General features: G+C 59.8%; 2 protein-coding genes across 4 annotated transcripts in view; one reads left to right on the top strand and one right to left on the bottom strand.

The window, feature by feature from the left end:
- Positions 1 to 3,048: 3,048 nt before the first annotated feature.
- Positions 3,049 to 4,419, top strand: Nkx6-2 (NK6 homeobox 2). The gene is made up of 3 exons (XM_046448897.2): positions 3,049 to 3,470; positions 3,545 to 3,717; positions 3,967 to 4,419. The coding sequence occupies exons 1-3, from the start codon at positions 3,065 to 3,067 to the stop codon at positions 4,216 to 4,218; spliced, it is 831 nt and encodes a 276-aa protein (XP_046304853.1). The 5' UTR covers positions 3,049 to 3,064; the 3' UTR covers positions 4,219 to 4,419.
- A 1,627-nt stretch (positions 4,420 to 6,046) lies between these two features.
- The window catches only part of Inpp5a (inositol polyphosphate-5-phosphatase A), a 177,717-nt gene continuing 167,866 nt past the window's right edge, over positions 6,047 to 15,897 (bottom strand). For 2 of the 3 annotated variants that reach the window (XM_046448787.2, XM_046448789.2), the window contains 4 exons: positions 10,912 to 11,023; positions 8,261 to 8,329; positions 7,479 to 7,515; positions 6,047 to 7,340 (listed from right to left, as the gene is read on the bottom strand). In XM_046448787.2, coding sequence (XP_046304743.1) covers positions 7,291 to 7,340; positions 7,479 to 7,515; positions 8,261 to 8,329; positions 10,912 to 11,023 — 268 coding nt within the window. In that variant the 3' untranslated portion in view covers positions 6,047 to 7,290. Of the gene's footprint in view, positions 7,341 to 7,428; positions 7,516 to 8,260; positions 8,330 to 10,911; positions 11,024 to 15,897 lie in introns of all 3 variants that reach the window. The other variant, XM_046448788.2, reaches the window with a different exon arrangement.

The raw sequence follows: 15,897 nt of genomic DNA, 5'->3' as shown, positions 1-15,897 counted from the left end.
TCTTCCAGCTGCAAACTGTTTGCGAAGAAAGTGCCCGCAGTCGTAGGACATTTTCTGCTAAACCAGGAGGTGGCATTGGCGAACCTCTCCACAGCTGCGCGGAGGGAGCCCAGCGGCGCTCGCCTTCTGGGGAGGGCGGCTTCTGGGATCTTTCTCCAAGAGGGGCGCTTCCTTGGATCCTACCAAGGGGGTGGTGCCTGGGGACGCAGCAGAAGCGGTTGTGAGTGGGAGCTCTGGGCGGCGACCAGAGACCGCGCACGGGAAAGAAGTTTAGCACCCCTGCAGCAGCCCGCCTAACCGGGGGAGGGGACTCCGCGTTAAGTCCTCCAGCTGGGAGGGGAAGTGTCCAGGGTGTCCAAGGAAGAACAAGGCACCCGTAGAACGCACACCGCACTTCGGGCGCCGAGACTCGCACCATCTTCCTCATCCTGCACCCACAGCCCCCTCATTCCGCACGCTGGGAGCCCCTGGAGAGCCGCACACTCTGTTACCCAGTGAGTCTGCCATCCCACTCGCGACCCCGCGCGTTCAGGCCACAGCCGAGGAAGGACTCTGGTTTACACAGACCCAGGCTTGCTGGTGCGCAGGGCAGCGACCGAAAACTGTTTTCTCAGTCTTAAACGGCGCTAAAGGGTCTCCCGGCCGGCTGAGAGAAACCAAAGAGTGCAGCCTGGAGCGGTGGTATTCCTTCTGCCTAGCGCCGAGGTTCCCCGGATCCTACGGGAACATAAAGCGCACCTGCCCTCCCGTCTGGGCGCGCCTCTCCCTGTTCATATTCTGGAGGCCCGCGCTCCTGCAAGACAGCTTAGCGGCCGCCGCTGCCTGAAGTCGGGTTGCGCTGGGTGGAGCGGAGCTGGGGTCCCGCGATGGAGTCCGGCCCCTCCTACTCATTCCCGCCCCGCCCTCTCCGGCCCTGCCCCCAACCCCACAGTTTCCCGCGTCCCTGCAGAGGCCTTGGCCTCCCGCCTTAATACCTCTCGGGAGCCCAGGAGGATCCAAACCCTACTCGGGAGGGTTCCCCTTGTGCTCGGACACTCGGACACTCGTAGCGCGCCTTGTGTATTTCCTCCGAAGATGTGGGGGCGAGCGAGGCCCCGAGAGTGTTTGGGGCCAGGCGGACTGGGTGCCATTGACAGTGTAAGGGTCCCAAGTGCCTGTGTCCAGGGCCGTAGGCTTGCCTCAACTGGGCTCCATCGCCGGCGGGCTGAGGCGCACAATCGGATACTAGGAGGGCTGACCCCGCCTAGAAAACCAGAAGAGCAAAACCCCTATGCGCGGGGCCTCACCTCACAGGGGTGGAACACCAGACGTGCAGCGCCGCGTCGCGCAGGCTCCGCAGCACTGTGAGCGCAAGCTCGGTCAGGAGCGATTCAGAATCCCGACCCACACAACGCCCCAGCCAAGAGTGGCTTTTGAAACCTCGACCTGATGGGTACCTAACCCATGGCACATAAAACGAAAATGAACCCCGGGAGGGAGAAGAGGGAGTGGACATTAGGCCGCTGCACAGAACCGCGGAGGTCTCCTCCTTCCACGACACCAAAACCCCGGCGGCTGGGGCAAAATGGAAAAGTCGTTGGTAACGAACTGGCCCAGGCCCCAGAGAGCCGACCTCGAACACACAGCTTCCACCCAGAAACCCAGACCCGAAATGGTCGTCTTCTTGCACACATTTGGGTCACGGCTCCCACCCAACCGGTAGCAGATAATTATAATAGCCTTCACCTGTTACTGTTAATACACAGCATTACCCAAGAGGAAGAAAGTGACAGCGCTCAGCATCTGTTCAGAGCCTGCATAGGGTGGGCTCCCAGTCGACTTTGGCCTCATTTTACCTTGCAGCAATTCTCTGGGGTGAGAGTTCTCTGGACCCAAGGAGGTCATTAGGGCCACATGAACAATACATAAAGGCCGTGCTTTGCCTGCTGCTCTTCAAGAGCGCACCCACGTTCAGAATTGAAAGTGACACCCTGCGCACCCTGGGCCTCAGAGCTCTGAGACAGTTGGGGTCCCAGTTCTCCCCGCTGGGGCTGCGATTTATGAGAGAACGGCTCCATAGGCCACTGGTGGTCCTGGGTCGCAGCCCCTGCCTAGAGTTACCTCCCGGGTAACCTCTAATAGGAGACCCTGATCTCCCCAACGGGAAATCTCTGGGGGCCGCCACATCACCACCCAGCTGCAGGTAACCCAGAACCTCCACCCAGTATGTATTAATTGAAAGCCCGGAGGGTGACCCCTGTCCCTTCGGCCCTCCCTGATACAGAACGGGCCGTTCGTTGGCCAGACCAGCAGCCCATTCGCCCGAGTCTAGTCTGGCCATTCGATCCGTGTACTCCGAGCCTCAGCTTCTTCCTCCCGTCCTCGGCCAGGGCCCGCCAGGACAGCGTTCGCTGTAAGCCTTCAGCAGAGGCTGACCAGCGCAGGGCGCGGCTCGGACCATAGTCCCTGCCTGCGCCCGCAGAACCTCGTCGTCTGGCCGCCCGGGGCTCTCCCCCGAAAAGGACGCACTGAACGAGAGGGCTTGATCTTCAAATCTGCATTCTTTCCGGCGATAAAATATGTTCTCGTATTTTTTTTCTGATTTCCCATTAAAACCTTTGCCTAACTAAACTCCCATCCAACGGGATTTATTTCGTCCCTGGGGAGATAAATCAGGGGACAAATTTACAGCCCAGGAAGCACCTGCCGCACTAATGGGCCCTTCATGGAGTGCGCGGCCGGCGGGGGCGCGCGCAGACGGCGGGGCGCTGGCCAATGGCCGGGCCGCCGGTGCCCGCAGCCAATCAGCGCGCGCGCCGCGCCCGGGCCCCGCGGTTATCAGTGCGTCCGTCCCGCGCGGCGCCGCTCGGACCGGCCCCGGAGCCGCCGCCGCCGCCCGAAACCCCATCTCTCCAGCGCGCGCCGGAGCCGCCCGCCCGCTCGGGCCGTCGGCGCCCGCCCGCGCCCCGCGCGCCCCGCTGCAGCCGGCGCCCGCCCGCGCCGCGCACAAACTTCTCCGGGCCAGCGGGCGCGGGCGGCGGCGACGGGGCCCGGATGGGCGCCCGGGCCGGTGGCGGCGGCGCCCATGGACGCTAACCGCCCGGGCGCGTTTGTGCTGAGCAGCGCGCCGCTGGCTGCGCTGCACAACATGGCCGAAATGAAGACGTCGCTGTTCCCGTACGCGCTGCAGGGCCCGGCTGGCTTCAAGGCGCCCGCACTGGGAAGCCTTGGCACGCAGTTGCCGCTGGGCACCCCGCACGGCATCAGCGACATCCTGGGGCGGCCAGTGGGCGCGGCGGGCGGCGGCCTCCTGGGCGGCCTGCCCCGCCTCAATGGGCTGGCCTCGTCGGCCGGCGTCTACTTTGGGCCCGCGGCCGCCGTGGCGCGCGGCTACCCCAAGCCTCTGGCCGAGTTGCCCGGGCGCCCGCCTATTTTCTGGCCCGGCGTGGTGCAGGGCTCACCCTGGAGGGACCCGCGCCTGGCCGGCTCGGGTAAGTGGCCCGCGCGGGGCTCTGCGTGGGGCGGGCTGGGCGCGCGGACTGCTCTCACCCGCCCTCCTTCGCAGCCCAAGCCGGCGGGGTGCTGGACAAGGACGGCAAGAAGAAACACTCGAGGCCGACCTTCTCTGGCCAGCAGATCTTCGCGCTGGAGAAGACCTTCGAGCAGACTAAGTACCTGGCGGGCCCAGAGCGCGCGCGGCTCGCCTACTCCCTGGGCATGACCGAGAGCCAGGTGAAGGTGAGCGCGCAGGCCAGGGGCGGCCTCCCTGGGGTCTTGCTGCGCGAAGGCAGATCCCGGCGCCCGCGTCCTGCGAAGGGTCGGCGAGCGGCCGTCCGGCCTCGGCCAACCCCGAGAGGCGCCGCTGCACGGGTGCGCGGTGCTGGCCACGGGCGGACGGCGGGGTCGGGCCGGGTCCGCCGGGGAGGCCAGCGTTGTAGAGGACTCGGAATTTCGGAGGCCCCTCTGACGGACCTCTCCCGCCCCCAGGTGTGGTTTCAGAACCGCAGGACCAAGTGGCGCAAGCGGCACGCGGCGGAGATGGCGTCGGCCAAGAAGAAGCAGGACTCAGACGCAGAGAAGCTGAAGGTGGGAGGCTCGGACGCGGAGGACGATGACGAGTACAACCGGCCCCTGGACCCCAACTCGGACGATGAGAAGATCACGCGGCTGCTCAAGAAGCACAAACCCTCGAACTTGGCGCTGGTCAGCCCATGCGGCGGCGCGGGGGACGCCTTGTGAGGACGCGGCCGGGCGGAGGACCAGGAAGCCGGGCGCCCGGCGCCCCAGAAGCCCGCCGCCGGTGCCGCAGCGTGTATATATATTTTTACAAATAAGTTATAAAGCGGCCCGGCTCCGGCTCGGCGTGCGGGGCCCGGCGGCGTCCCTTGGTGTGGGCGCGGGGTTCGGGCGATCACTTTGTATAATCAATAAATTATTTAACACGTCCGGGTCGGAGCCGCGGCTCCCGAGGCTGCACCGCGTGTTTCTTCCGTACCGAGCGTGGCGCCTGCGGGCGGGCAGCAAGGGCCTCCGGGCCGCGTCCCGTCGGTCCTCCCCGCGAGGCGCGGGGCCTGGCACAGGCGGGCAGGCGGCAGCTCTCGGGAGCGTGGAGACAGCGAGGACGGGCGGGGACTCGGCCGACGCGCAGGGAGGGCGACCCGGCCGCGCACCCTCGGGCAGCTGACTAGAAGGAAGGAGCCGCCGCGGAGGCCCCAGTGGAGCCAGACGGAAGCGCGGTGCTCAGCAGGTATGGACCCCCGCGGCCCGGAACAGGCAGCCCCGCACCTCGGGCAGGCCCAGGGTTGCATTGGCTCATGTGGATGAAGTTTGGGCCAACTGACCACACTTGGGTGTTCCCAAATAGCGAGTAAGCTGCGTGCCGTCCCCCCAACCGGACCCAGCAGTGGAGCGATTACTCTCTCCTTTTGCAGTTGATGGGGGTGGGCTGGCCCTGTCCTTCCAGCAGCGGTCCTACTTTCAGACCAGGCTGGCTCTGCCTCATCCAAGGATATTTTGAAATGATTATTTTTAAGTCTTTTAGCCAGAACGATAAATATTTTTAATATGTCTACCAAATTCACCTCGTTTGAAATCAGGTTTGCAGTTCTTCCCTGTGGCCCTTGGGCTCCCATTGTAATAGGTTTTTCATCTGCAGAAAGCACTATTTCATTCAAGCTAGGGCTGCAAAGAGAAATCTGAAATAATTCTGCCCGAAGAAGGACAGCTCATAAATCTCCATGCAGAGCGACCCTGGGATGGCCTCCCAGGGCGGAGGGCTAGCTTCTCAGAGGGGCACAACCTGGGGGAGCTGTTTCACAGGTCACAAGGAACAGCCCATGATCAGGGCTCCTGGTCAGAGCTGGACCCCATCAGCAAGGGCTGCATCTCAGTGGTTCGAACCCATGGGCACAGAGCCCTGGAGCCTACAGCTGACCCTTTCCTAGGCCAGTTTTCTTACCACAAAACCCATCCAGTGCTCTAAACAAGCTGCAATTGTTACAAAAGCCCATCTGCTGGGTGCACACTCTCTAGATGCACCTCACTGGGCTCCCTGGGTCGCTGAGTTTTGACTTCATGTAAGTGTAAATGGTCCCATTTTTATGTTAATTACAACATTTCTCTCGGAAGGTGTTTTCAGAAATGTTTAAGAGAATCATGAAGGTCTAGGTTTTGCTTTTTGCCACTTGACATACCAAGGTTAAATCAATTCTTTTTAGCCCCTGTCCCTTGTCCTAAAGGGAAGCCACGCTCTTAAAAAGGGAAGCAGTATCATTTCTGTGAGTTATCTGAGTACAAGGGAAGAGTTGAGTTTCCGGTTTTAAATTTTTAAGGAAAGCAAAGTATTCACATAACCCAGTTACGATGTTGAAGGATATGTCTTTTTTTACTACTATAAAAAGCCCAAAAGATTATTTCCTATTCCTAACTAATGACCCTGTGAAAATATGTGAGACTGAAGTTCCAATGGGTTGAGCTTAACAACAGGGCACAAAAGAGGCCCCTCCTGCCACTTTGCATTTCAGAGGTGACGGACAGGGGAAGCAAGGAGGACAAAGCCAGGGAGAACTGTTTTCACCATGATCAATTTTATTGCTTAGGAACCGAGCAGTCACTTCCAAAGGCCTTCCGAGTGAGAGTCACCGCCGCTGAAGCCCACAGACAGAACTGCTGGGTGGTGCCGCGATGGCGTGTTGGTGAGCAGCGACGGCAGCACTCACAGACCGGCCCTTAGCGTGGAGAGCCTGGGTCCGAGCAGAGACCAAATCACTCGCGGTTGTAGTGGTGGTGTTTGTGCAGACACCCACCTCGACCTCACGCCGTGCCCAGTCCAGGAGCTGTAGTGTTCTGAAGTAGATAATATGCCGGCGCTGCGTCTCCACCCTGCAGTGGCCCCGGCTGTGCTCAGGCGGGAAGCAGAGGTGGCCACAGGGTGGGCACGCAGGCGCAGAGCGGCCCAGTGCTGCTTCTCTCCCGTGGTCTGTACAGCCCATGTTAGAAGCGATCTCTGTGGGAAGCGGACAAGGCTATTTCTAATTCTCCCACGAGATTATGGTTTAATGTAGAATATTGGCACCATAAAACGGTAACAAAGGACAGACAAAACAGTTTACAAAATCCTTAGAAGGTACACACAGGGTAGCAATAAACTTCACATTCAGTTCTTAATGTTACAGAAAAGGCAGAGGAGTGACAAATTGCTGGCCCAGCGGGTGCAGAGGCCTTGCTCCTGGCACTGCTGGTCACCTGTCTGCGTCCACACCCACTCCACACACCTCGGCCGCAGCTCTGCCTGCTGCTACGACGCGCATTCATACTGAAGAGTGTATGTAGCATAAGTTTTGATAAGATTTATAAATTATTCTTAAAAAGTATATATTTATATGTATTTATATATATAAAAATGGGAAGCAGCTGCAGTGTGATTCGGACACCATGTAACATGGCAGTAGAGTCGCCACGGAGCGGCCTGGGCCCGGGCAGGCACTGGAGGCTGCCTCCTGGCAGAGGGCACCGACACCGTGGGGTTCCTAGGCGGGAGAAGCTCCTCCACAGACAATCATTAAAAATGGAAGATTTTGAAATCTAAAATACAGAACCTCTTTGCTATTAGAGTTTTGGCAACAGGATGTGACTTATTATTTTTTTAAAAAACCCAATGCTTCTACTTAATGTCACACAAACAGACACAACAGTGAGGTATGTGAGGCTTTCCCGGCGTGGTCCGGAGCTGAAGCGAAGTGTGGGCCGGCCGTCGAGCAGGTGCTGCCTGGGCGGGTTTCTGATGCTGCTGCAGGAGTATTTCATACACTGCTACAGGGAGGTCTCACGGAGGGTCCCCTCGCTGCGTGGGCACCTCTTCCCTGAATTGGAGTCAGTAATTTGTTAAAGGTACAAACACACCAGGAAAAGCTGCAGAAAAGGAGAACTGAGGGAAGGAGGCATATTTACCACACGTCACTGCACGACACAACACTTGTGCACACGTGCATGAGGTTTACCTGCCCCGGGCGCCATGCGGAAGGCCAGGAACACGGGCTGCAGCGGGAGAGGAGGGTGTCAGTGCGCACGCGCCGCCACCTCCCACAGAACCTCGAGTCTCAGGGCAGCTGGGATGTGTCCCGAGCAGGTGTGTGCTCTGAGCACAGGCCGAGAGCCAGCTGGCCTGGGCCTGCAGCCTGGGGCCAGTCACAGGGCCCCACACAGCCCCTTCGAGTTCCAGACAGAAATCAGCATGAGCACTGGTTTACAGAACTGCTAAGTCAGCCTCAGGCCGGTGGGGAAGGAAAGTGTGTCCAGCCTCTACCACGCTCCATGGCCAAGGACCAGAGGACCTAACGTGCTCCCGAGTGTCCCTGAGGACTGCTGGGCTGTTCTGGGTTGGGGAACGAGTGGTCTGTGCGGACTGTGGCTGTCCCTGAGTGCTCGGGACCCACAGAACATGCACGTGGTGCTACTCTGCCTGGCGGGCCTGAGCCAGGTGTGAGGCCAGAAAATGTTGCAGGTCCTGGAGCAGCGGGAGAAGTGGCCTGGGCACACAGGAAGCTGCAGAACTAACTACTGCTTCTGGCAAGTGCAAAATGAGGTATCTTGTTTGACTGCAATTAGCCTCCTCTGCTTTCTCCCTACCTGGCCATCTCTCTCTCAGCATTTTATTAAGATTAAATAAAAACCCACCAACTCAGCCTACTCTGTAAAGCCAGAAATAAGGAGATGAGAAACGCTGCCCACCCTCCAGTCCCCCAGCCTCCTGGCCCCTGGACCGCAGCACGGTGCACGTCACCTTATGGTCTCCCATGCAGACGTTGGGCCCGATGTGGTCATAGGTGACAACCTTCTCCTCGCTCTCAGACTGGAAGCAAACAGAGAGAGGGTGGTGTGGGTGACCCCACCAGCAGGTGAAAGGGGCTTCGGGTATCCTGGGGGCAGAGGGGCGGGACACTGTTTGCTCTGCCCATCTGCGGAGCTCTGGAGGGTGGGAGCGTAACTGGGAGGGAGTGAGCAGCCAGCCAGGCGGGATGTCTGCTGACTTCACATCACCTCAGCACTTTGGCCAGCCCCTCCCACTGAGAAGAACCCTGCTCCTAAGACAGAGGTGGCATGGAGGTGTGGGGGCATCAGGGCTCCCCCAGGCCTCCTCCTGGCCCACAGGTGGATGGGGCCTGGTTACCAGAGTGTCAGTGCTGCTCTGAAGGTCCTCCTGGGCCCTCTGCTTCCCTACCTTGCCTAGGACACCTGTTTCTGATGTTGCTGTCAGCCCACAACCCCGTTTACCGCACAGACACACCAACTTCAGCGTGTGTGTGCTGGTGGACACTGTGTGCACACCTCCTTCACCCAGCACCTGGGAGGCTGGCAGGTGCCCATGCTGCAGTGTGGATGGTAGCGGGTTTGTTGATGGCAATCAGTCAGCTCTGATGGGGCTGGAGTTTTACATCCACAACTGAAGCATCCAAGACTATAAAGTTGAAACTGAATTATCTTTAATGCAGTAGGAAGCTTAAGGTCAGATTTACTTTCCAGCATGGTCATCTGCCAGAAAGCATAAAAACACAACCTCGGCACCGCACGCACCAGCACTGCCCATCTTTCATGAGCCTGAGCCGCTGCCGTGGAAGTGGGGAAACATTCATCAAACACAGCGTGGTGATTTGCAAAGGCAGCACAAGATTGTGGATTTTCAACTGCGTGATCTTTGGACAGATAAACAAATTACAGCGGGTGCAGGCAGACGCGGGCACACCTCACTGGCGTTCAGCTCCGCGGCTCCCAGGCTGCGCGCAGCTCGCCGTGTTTCAGGGCTCGGGAAGCAGAACAGAACATGATGACGGGGAACCAGAGCATGGCGTGATGGATGGCACCAGAGGCTGCTCACGGCACCATCTGCTCAGCTGTGATGCCTTCCGCCCACGGGCAGCCTGGGCGGGGGAGGCAGTGGGACTTCAGCCTCCAGACAGGGCCTCCTGGGCACCATGGGCCTCGGTGGAGGCCAGAAGCAGAGCCCAGCTGCCCACAGTGACTTTAAAGTGTGGAGTCCGGGTCTGGAGACCAGAGGAAATGTGGGCAGCTGACAAACATGACAGATGCTGGCTTTCTGGTGCTGTCTAGACTCTGGCCTGGCTGAGCAGGGTCCTGCCATCTTCGGCCACACCCAGGTCTCGCCACAGAAGGCAGCTCTCCTGGCTCTGGATGTCTTCCTGGTGGGGGTCAATGGCCACCCTCCCCACTTCAGTCCTCTCAGCACTTTGTTCTGGCCAGCTTAAGCTACTGTGTCCTCTGCTGTCTGCCCAGTGCTTGCAGAGTCACCTCCACGGGGCTGATGACCACCCCAGCCAGAGGGGCCAGGGTGTGTCCAGAGCAGGCCTTCCCCTAGCTCACCCTGGGTCTGGAGGCTCCTAGCCAGAACCCGGGTGGCCTCTCTTCAGCCCAGATAAGGGGCGTCACAGTGGTGCACGTTCTGACCCCAGGCTAGAAGGCAGGGCTGCCTGCCACAGCTGCCCCCGGTCAGACCTCTGCCCTGCCCACGTTCCCAACAGACCCAAGAGCTCAGGACCCTCTGTCCCAACTCTGGCTGTGGGAGCAGGACCCTCGCAGGGCAGAGACTGAGTGCAGCTGTGCCTTGGGGGTGGGGCAGGAAAAGCGAGGTGCAGGACGGAGGCCGGAGACAGTGCCACAGGGAAAAGGCCAGCCAGCCAGGCCTCAGCGGGAGGGCCAGTGGGGCAGCAAGTTGGGAAGGCCACCTCAAGGGCACACAGAGAAGCTGGGTGTGCTGGCTGGCAGAGGGGCATGGATGCGGCAGCTCAGGGCAACTCAGGTTAATGGTGGGCTGCTAAGAGGGGGTCCCCGCTGCTCTGGGCCCAGGCAGGGGGCAGAGCACACAAAGCCTCAGACCCACAGCCTCCTGCCCTGTGCACCCACTGCTGCCCTCGCCAGTCTTCACTGATGGGTGACATCACTCACATGCTGGCTCTTTTAAAAACACTCGGGTGTCGGGAGGTGGGAAAACCCTGGAAATCGCATGTAGCCTAGCCGTTCCCTGACACGGAACCCTACGGCCTCCCAGAATGGCACCCACCCTTCTCTGGCTGCTGGCGCCCTGGGTGGACCTGCTCTGACCACACCTTATGCTGACAGACACACCTCCGGGCTCGCGGCCTACCTGCTCATCCATGGCCGAGCCCTGAGTGCCAGCGTGCAGAAGCTGGGACTTCCAGACCCTGCCCACCACCCTACCTTGCATGTCCCACCGAGACAGTGGCTCTCACTGGGGCCTGAGCACTAGCTGGAAGAACCCCAGAGCTTCGGCTCAGCTGCCCAGGGAAAGGTCAGGACACTACCTACGTTGTTCCCAGGTTGAGCAGCTCATCACACTTGCCCTGAAGCCCAGGCCTGCTCTGTGCCTCCCAGTGGCCGATCCAGGCAGCTCCCACTTACTCTGAGCACCAGCTCCTTGGCTGACAGGGACATGAGGATGCGGTCACACCATGCTGGGCACCGGGTGTTCATGTACTGCTCACCCTGCCTGGAGTCCTCGCTGTACGGGTAGCTGGGGAGACACGGAGGAAAAGGGTCATCAGCACCCCAGCTCCAGGCAGCCTCCACACTCCAAAGGGAAGCTGGCTACTCAGGGAAAGAATGTACGAACAGAAGTTTCTAGAATTTAAAGGCAAACTCACAGCTTAAGTTCGTGTATCAAACGGTCCTCTGCACGAGGTCTGCAGACAGCTCAGGGCAACCCAGCTGCATGCATGCTTCCTCCACCTGCTCCAGTGCCTGCAGTGCCCACCTGAGGGTCCAGGTGCTGAGGCTGCAACCCTGGGGCCACCACACTATGGTGGGCATGGCTGTCCCTGGTTTGGTGCCCTCTCTGTCCCTGTCAGTTCCCTCTAAGAACCTGGGAAGGGGCTCAAATCACCACCTCAAGTGCCTGACCTGCAGGTGACAGTCCCTTTGGACTTGCTGACCATGAGCTGAGCATCACCACCCTGCATCATCCAGGGGGCTGGTATCTGTGCCTCAGGCACCTGTCCCCAGAATAGCTTGCCCAGAGAATCCCCACATGTGCTGCACTTGAGGAGCAGCCCTCGGCTCCGTCTGTGTCCACCTCCGGCACTGCCAGTTCCCTGACATCCACCTCCCTGCCTGTCTGGGTATTCTGACAGGGACTGTCCCGTGGTAATAACTGCTTCGCGTGGCTGGGTGGGAGAACACCTCTGAGTTCCGCTGTGCACCCCGCTTGCCCAGTCAGGGTCCTCAGGACTCTACAGGCCGTCTTTCCAAAAGCCTGCTGTCACTGTGCTTGCTCAAGTTGATCTCAAAATGCCACACAGCATTTGCCGAGAATGGCATGTGCTCCATGAGCTTTTTCCTATTACTTTACTGGCAGAGAAGAGTGCAATCGATTCTGCAGGTGGAGGCTGCCCTGGGCGCTGCCAGGTGTTGATTCTGTGGGCCTCTAGGGCGGCTCACACACAGGCGGGCCCCGCTCCCACTGCCTTGGGGAGGCCCAGGGACCTAACATTACCCCTGCGCCTCACCCATCCAGTGGCACACCCTGGTGCAACACGCCTTCTTTTGGCTCTCCAGGGGGGATCCTGCAGACGATCCCGGGAACTGTAGCCTGTGACCCCAGCCTCTCACAGGAAGTCAGCACTTGGCCTAACCAGAGCCTGTTTTTGGCTAAAAACAAAATCCACAAACGCCCACTTGTAACAACACTGTATTTTTAAGAGTACAGGACACTAGAGACCTCTGCCTGTTTTCCAGGGAGCATACGCAGCTGATGGCCTGTCTAAAGCTGACGGTCACCTTGCTCCAGTGTGCGTCTCCCCACCATGGGCTGTGAAGGAAGGGTGCCCCTCCAGGGCCGCACCTCACCCCACCGGCTCTGCTGCAGCCACCCAGGAATGGCACCAGGGTTCGAGTGGGCCCTGGGGTCAAGGGCAGCACAGCCCCTGGGCTGCAGAATCAGGCCGTACAAGTCTGCCCCACGCAGGCAGGAGACCAGGGGAAGGAAGGGCGTGGGGCTGGGCCAGCTGGGCAGGAGGCTGCAATGTGAGCTCTGCCTTCCTCTGGCTGTGCTGGGGAGGGAGCCCCATGAGGACCAGGCAGCAGGCCCTCCACGCACCAGGAGGTCCTCCTGGCTCAAGCGCAGACGGAAATCTCCATGAAAACACGCTTCACCCACTGCCTGCCCCTCAGCTGCCCAGTGGGAGCTGGCTGGCTTCTCTGCATGGAGTGAGTGTCAGCTCTCCCTGTCAAGAGTGAGGTCTCTAGGATGTGAGGGCGATCTGGCTGCAACATCTGTCACCCCATTGATCGCCAGGGTTGATTCGGCTGATCTGGCTGGCTAGGCGGGTGTCCCCTTCCTCCCTCACCGCTCCATGTGCGTCCCTCCCGAAGCTGCGCGCTCGGTCGAAGAGGACGACCTTCCCCGATAGAGGAGGACCGTTCTTCGGTCAAGGGTATACGAGTAGCTGCGCTCCCCTGCTAGAACCTCCAAACAAGCTCTCAAGAGTGAGGTCTCAGCGGGCAGTGGCTGTGTCTGTCCCAGTTGCTGTTCCCAGCTCTCTCCGGACAAGATCTAGCGTGCAGCTACTGCACTGCCTGGCAGGGTCTGACCAAGCCTAGCTTCAACCATGTCCCTGGCAGGAGCTGGCTTAGGACACAGAACTGAGACCCTGTGCTTTGAGAGACTGTCACTATGTGCACAGGAGCAGCAGAAAGCCTGCCCATGAGCACCTGTGGCCTGGGTGCCCTGGAGTCTGCACCACAACACGCCCCAGGGCCCGAGTCCAGGGTAAACATGAGTTCTGGGTCTGAAGCATGGCAGGTGCCTTTTAAATGAGGCTCTGTTCCTCAAGAACACCATGGTGCATGGGAGCTTGTGCTGACCCCTGAAGCCAGAGCTGGCAGAAGGCAAGGGCCACCCCTTTGGGCCACAGGGAAAGGAACTGAGGGTGGTTGATGGACACACTGGGTTCCGTGCTGGTCACAGGAAAGCCAGGAATCAGGAATGGCAGCACGGATTCCCTGTGCAGCCCAACCCAGCTGTACCAGGACCCTGGTGCCCCTTGTGCTCTGGTTCCTTTGGATCTCAGGACAGATCCTGGCTGCCAAGGGAGAGACCCAGGTTGAAGGGCTGTCCTGGCCCTCACTGTGGGGTGCATCCTGATGCCCAAAGAGTGAACATGGAGGTTCTGGTCCCAGGTGGGCCTGGGAGGCCAGTGTGGACACCAGGGTCTCAGGTCCTGCTCCACTCACACTGCAAAGCTGACACCTGGGCGGGACGAGCAAGGCCTGTCTGCTGAGGGGCTGTCGCAGGTGGTGCTATGCCCCCAGACTTATCTGGATGCAAACCTGCACCGCAGGAGGCAGGACACACTGCCCTATCTTGGCCCCATATAGCTCTGGGAATGATCGTCATAATTAATTGCAGTGGTGATAAAATTAACAATCGCCCACCTGTGCTCCCAGCCACTCAGCCTCCTTCCTCCTTGGCCCTCGTGCTCCCGCAGGATGTGGGCAGCAGCTCTTATGCCGGCAGGTTGTTTGCTTGTGGCTGGGCGGCTGGGCTTGAGGCCTGGGTGGCTGGGCTGGATAGTGTTGCCATGGCTCTGTGGCCACAACGCCCGGGCGAGCACAGGCGTGCGTGCTGAGCACAGGGCCACGGGTCTCCCTGCGCCTGAACAGCAGGCGGCTGTGAGGCTGCTGACCCTGGGAAGGCACCCTTTCCTCTAGCTCTCACCTGGTGAACACCTAGATACAGCTACCTCAGGAGTACCAAGCAGGGGACAATTGAGCTCATTACAGGGAGAACGAGGCCTGGGTCACAGTGAGCAGGGTGGTGCAGTCTCCTACTGCACAGTCGCCAGCTGCCATGGAGACGCCTGGACAGAGCCTGAGATGGAGGGCAGGGACTGAGCAGCAAGACTGGAGGCAACGCTAAACCCGGGGGAGGAGCCACAGACAGCGGGAGGCTGCACACACAAGGCTCGCTTCCTCCGGGAGGCCAGGCTGTGGGCAGGGCCTTCCACACACCACTCACACTCTCAGCCTGCATCCAGCCAGGGCTCCGCCAGCCGGAGGACGTCCCTGCTCCTGGCCTGGATGGTGGCAGGAAGGCTCACCTTGCTGCCATGACCCCAGCAGAGACCTGCAGGCAGTGGGGCACCACATCCTGGCCCTTGTAGCCCTTAATAAAAGTAGGTGCTCCAGGAGAGGCCACCTCTGCTGGCCATCCAGGGCCTCAGCCTGTGTCACTCACGGCCTCGTCTTTTTCAAACACCAGAGCCTGATCCTATTCTGTGGTCTGTTCATTAAAGACATTCCTTCCTCACAGTTGGGCACTGACCTCTCCCCACTTGACGTGTTCTGGGAAGTTCTGACAGGGAGGCGCAGGTGCGCATTTCCCATTTCCTCTGTGAACGGCCTGCTCAAGTGTGGAATTGGGAGACAAGCTGTGCTTGTGCAAGGGCTCCGGCTGGCCGGGAAGGGCACACAGGGCTGCTGGGCCCCGTCTGTGCGGCTGACACGGCGCTGTCCTGCTGCGAGGCCTCTGCTTCAGCGCCCAGCACACGTGCACTGGGTGCTTTTCGCTTGCTTCATTTGGGGCTGTTATTGGCGTTTGGCATGTGGGTCTCTGGGGATCTCGGGGACCTTCCAGGGCTCAGAAGGCAAAGAGGTTAGCAAGCCTCACAGCATGGCCAAGACAACTTGCTGCTTCCCAGTGTGGCTACTGCACAGAGAGGCCTAGGCCACAATGCAGAGTGCTGGGCTGAGCGGGGCAGCCAGCAGGCCCACGAGCACCCAGAGCCAGCTGTACCACGGCCTGCTCTCCCTGAGCTCCCACCTCTGCAGCTGCTCCTGCAGACTGGCAGACGAGTGGGGCTCCTCAGATGGGCGACTGGCAGCCATCCTCTTGAGAAAGGACAAGATGAGGTGAGCCTGCCTCTCAGAAGCACTGACAGCATTTGCTGCCAATGACAAAACTCAAGCTTTTGAGAAAAATCTAGAACTTTGGAAAATGTATCTGCCCATGAGTTGGACAGCATCCCTTCCTGAAGACTCTTCTGATGAGACTCGGTGTCCCTCCTGAAGAAGGTGCCCTGGGCTCTGCCAGGGAGCCATGTGGACATCCATCACTTGCCCGCTGGGCCAGCACTTACTTCCACAGGACCCTCCCATGGGCAGAGGCTCCCCTCAACAGAGCCAGGGCACCTGGGTGGCTTGGGCACAGTAAGGTTCTAGGCAATCCGTTTCTCAGTTAGAGAGCAGAGAACAGCCACAGCTTGGGAGGGTTAGGACGCTCCTTTCTGTTCCAGCTCTGTGCTGTGGGAAGCCAGCTCTGCCCCGCTGGTCGCCTTCAGTCAGACTACAGACTGAATCTGAACTACCACCACCCTTCTCATCTTCTCCTTT

This window comes from Marmota monax, unplaced genomic scaffold (assembly GCF_021218885.2).
Source record: "Marmota monax isolate L192 unplaced genomic scaffold, Marmota_monax_Labrador192_F-V1.1 WCK01_AAM20220418_F8-fsc00076, whole genome shotgun sequence".
NCBI classification, from domain to species: Eukaryota; Metazoa; Chordata; class Mammalia; order Rodentia; family Sciuridae; genus Marmota; species Marmota monax.
Note: the sequence above shows the minus strand (reverse complement) of the source record. Positions and strands in the feature narration are given on the sequence as shown.

Bases quoted from the DNA above. Each gene is read 5' to 3' on its own strand.
- Nkx6-2 (XM_046448897.2), top strand. From the start codon at position 3,065: ATGGACGCTAACCGCCCGGGCGCGTTTGTGCTGAGCAGCGCGCCGCTG. The intron at 3,471-3,544 runs GTAAGTGGCCCG...CCTCCTTCGCAG, and splicing joins CCCGCGCCTGGCCGGCTCGG to CCCAAGCCGGCGGGGTGCTG. The intron at 3,718-3,966 runs GTGAGCGCGCAG...TCCCGCCCCCAG, and splicing joins TGACCGAGAGCCAGGTGAAG to GTGTGGTTTCAGAACCGCAG.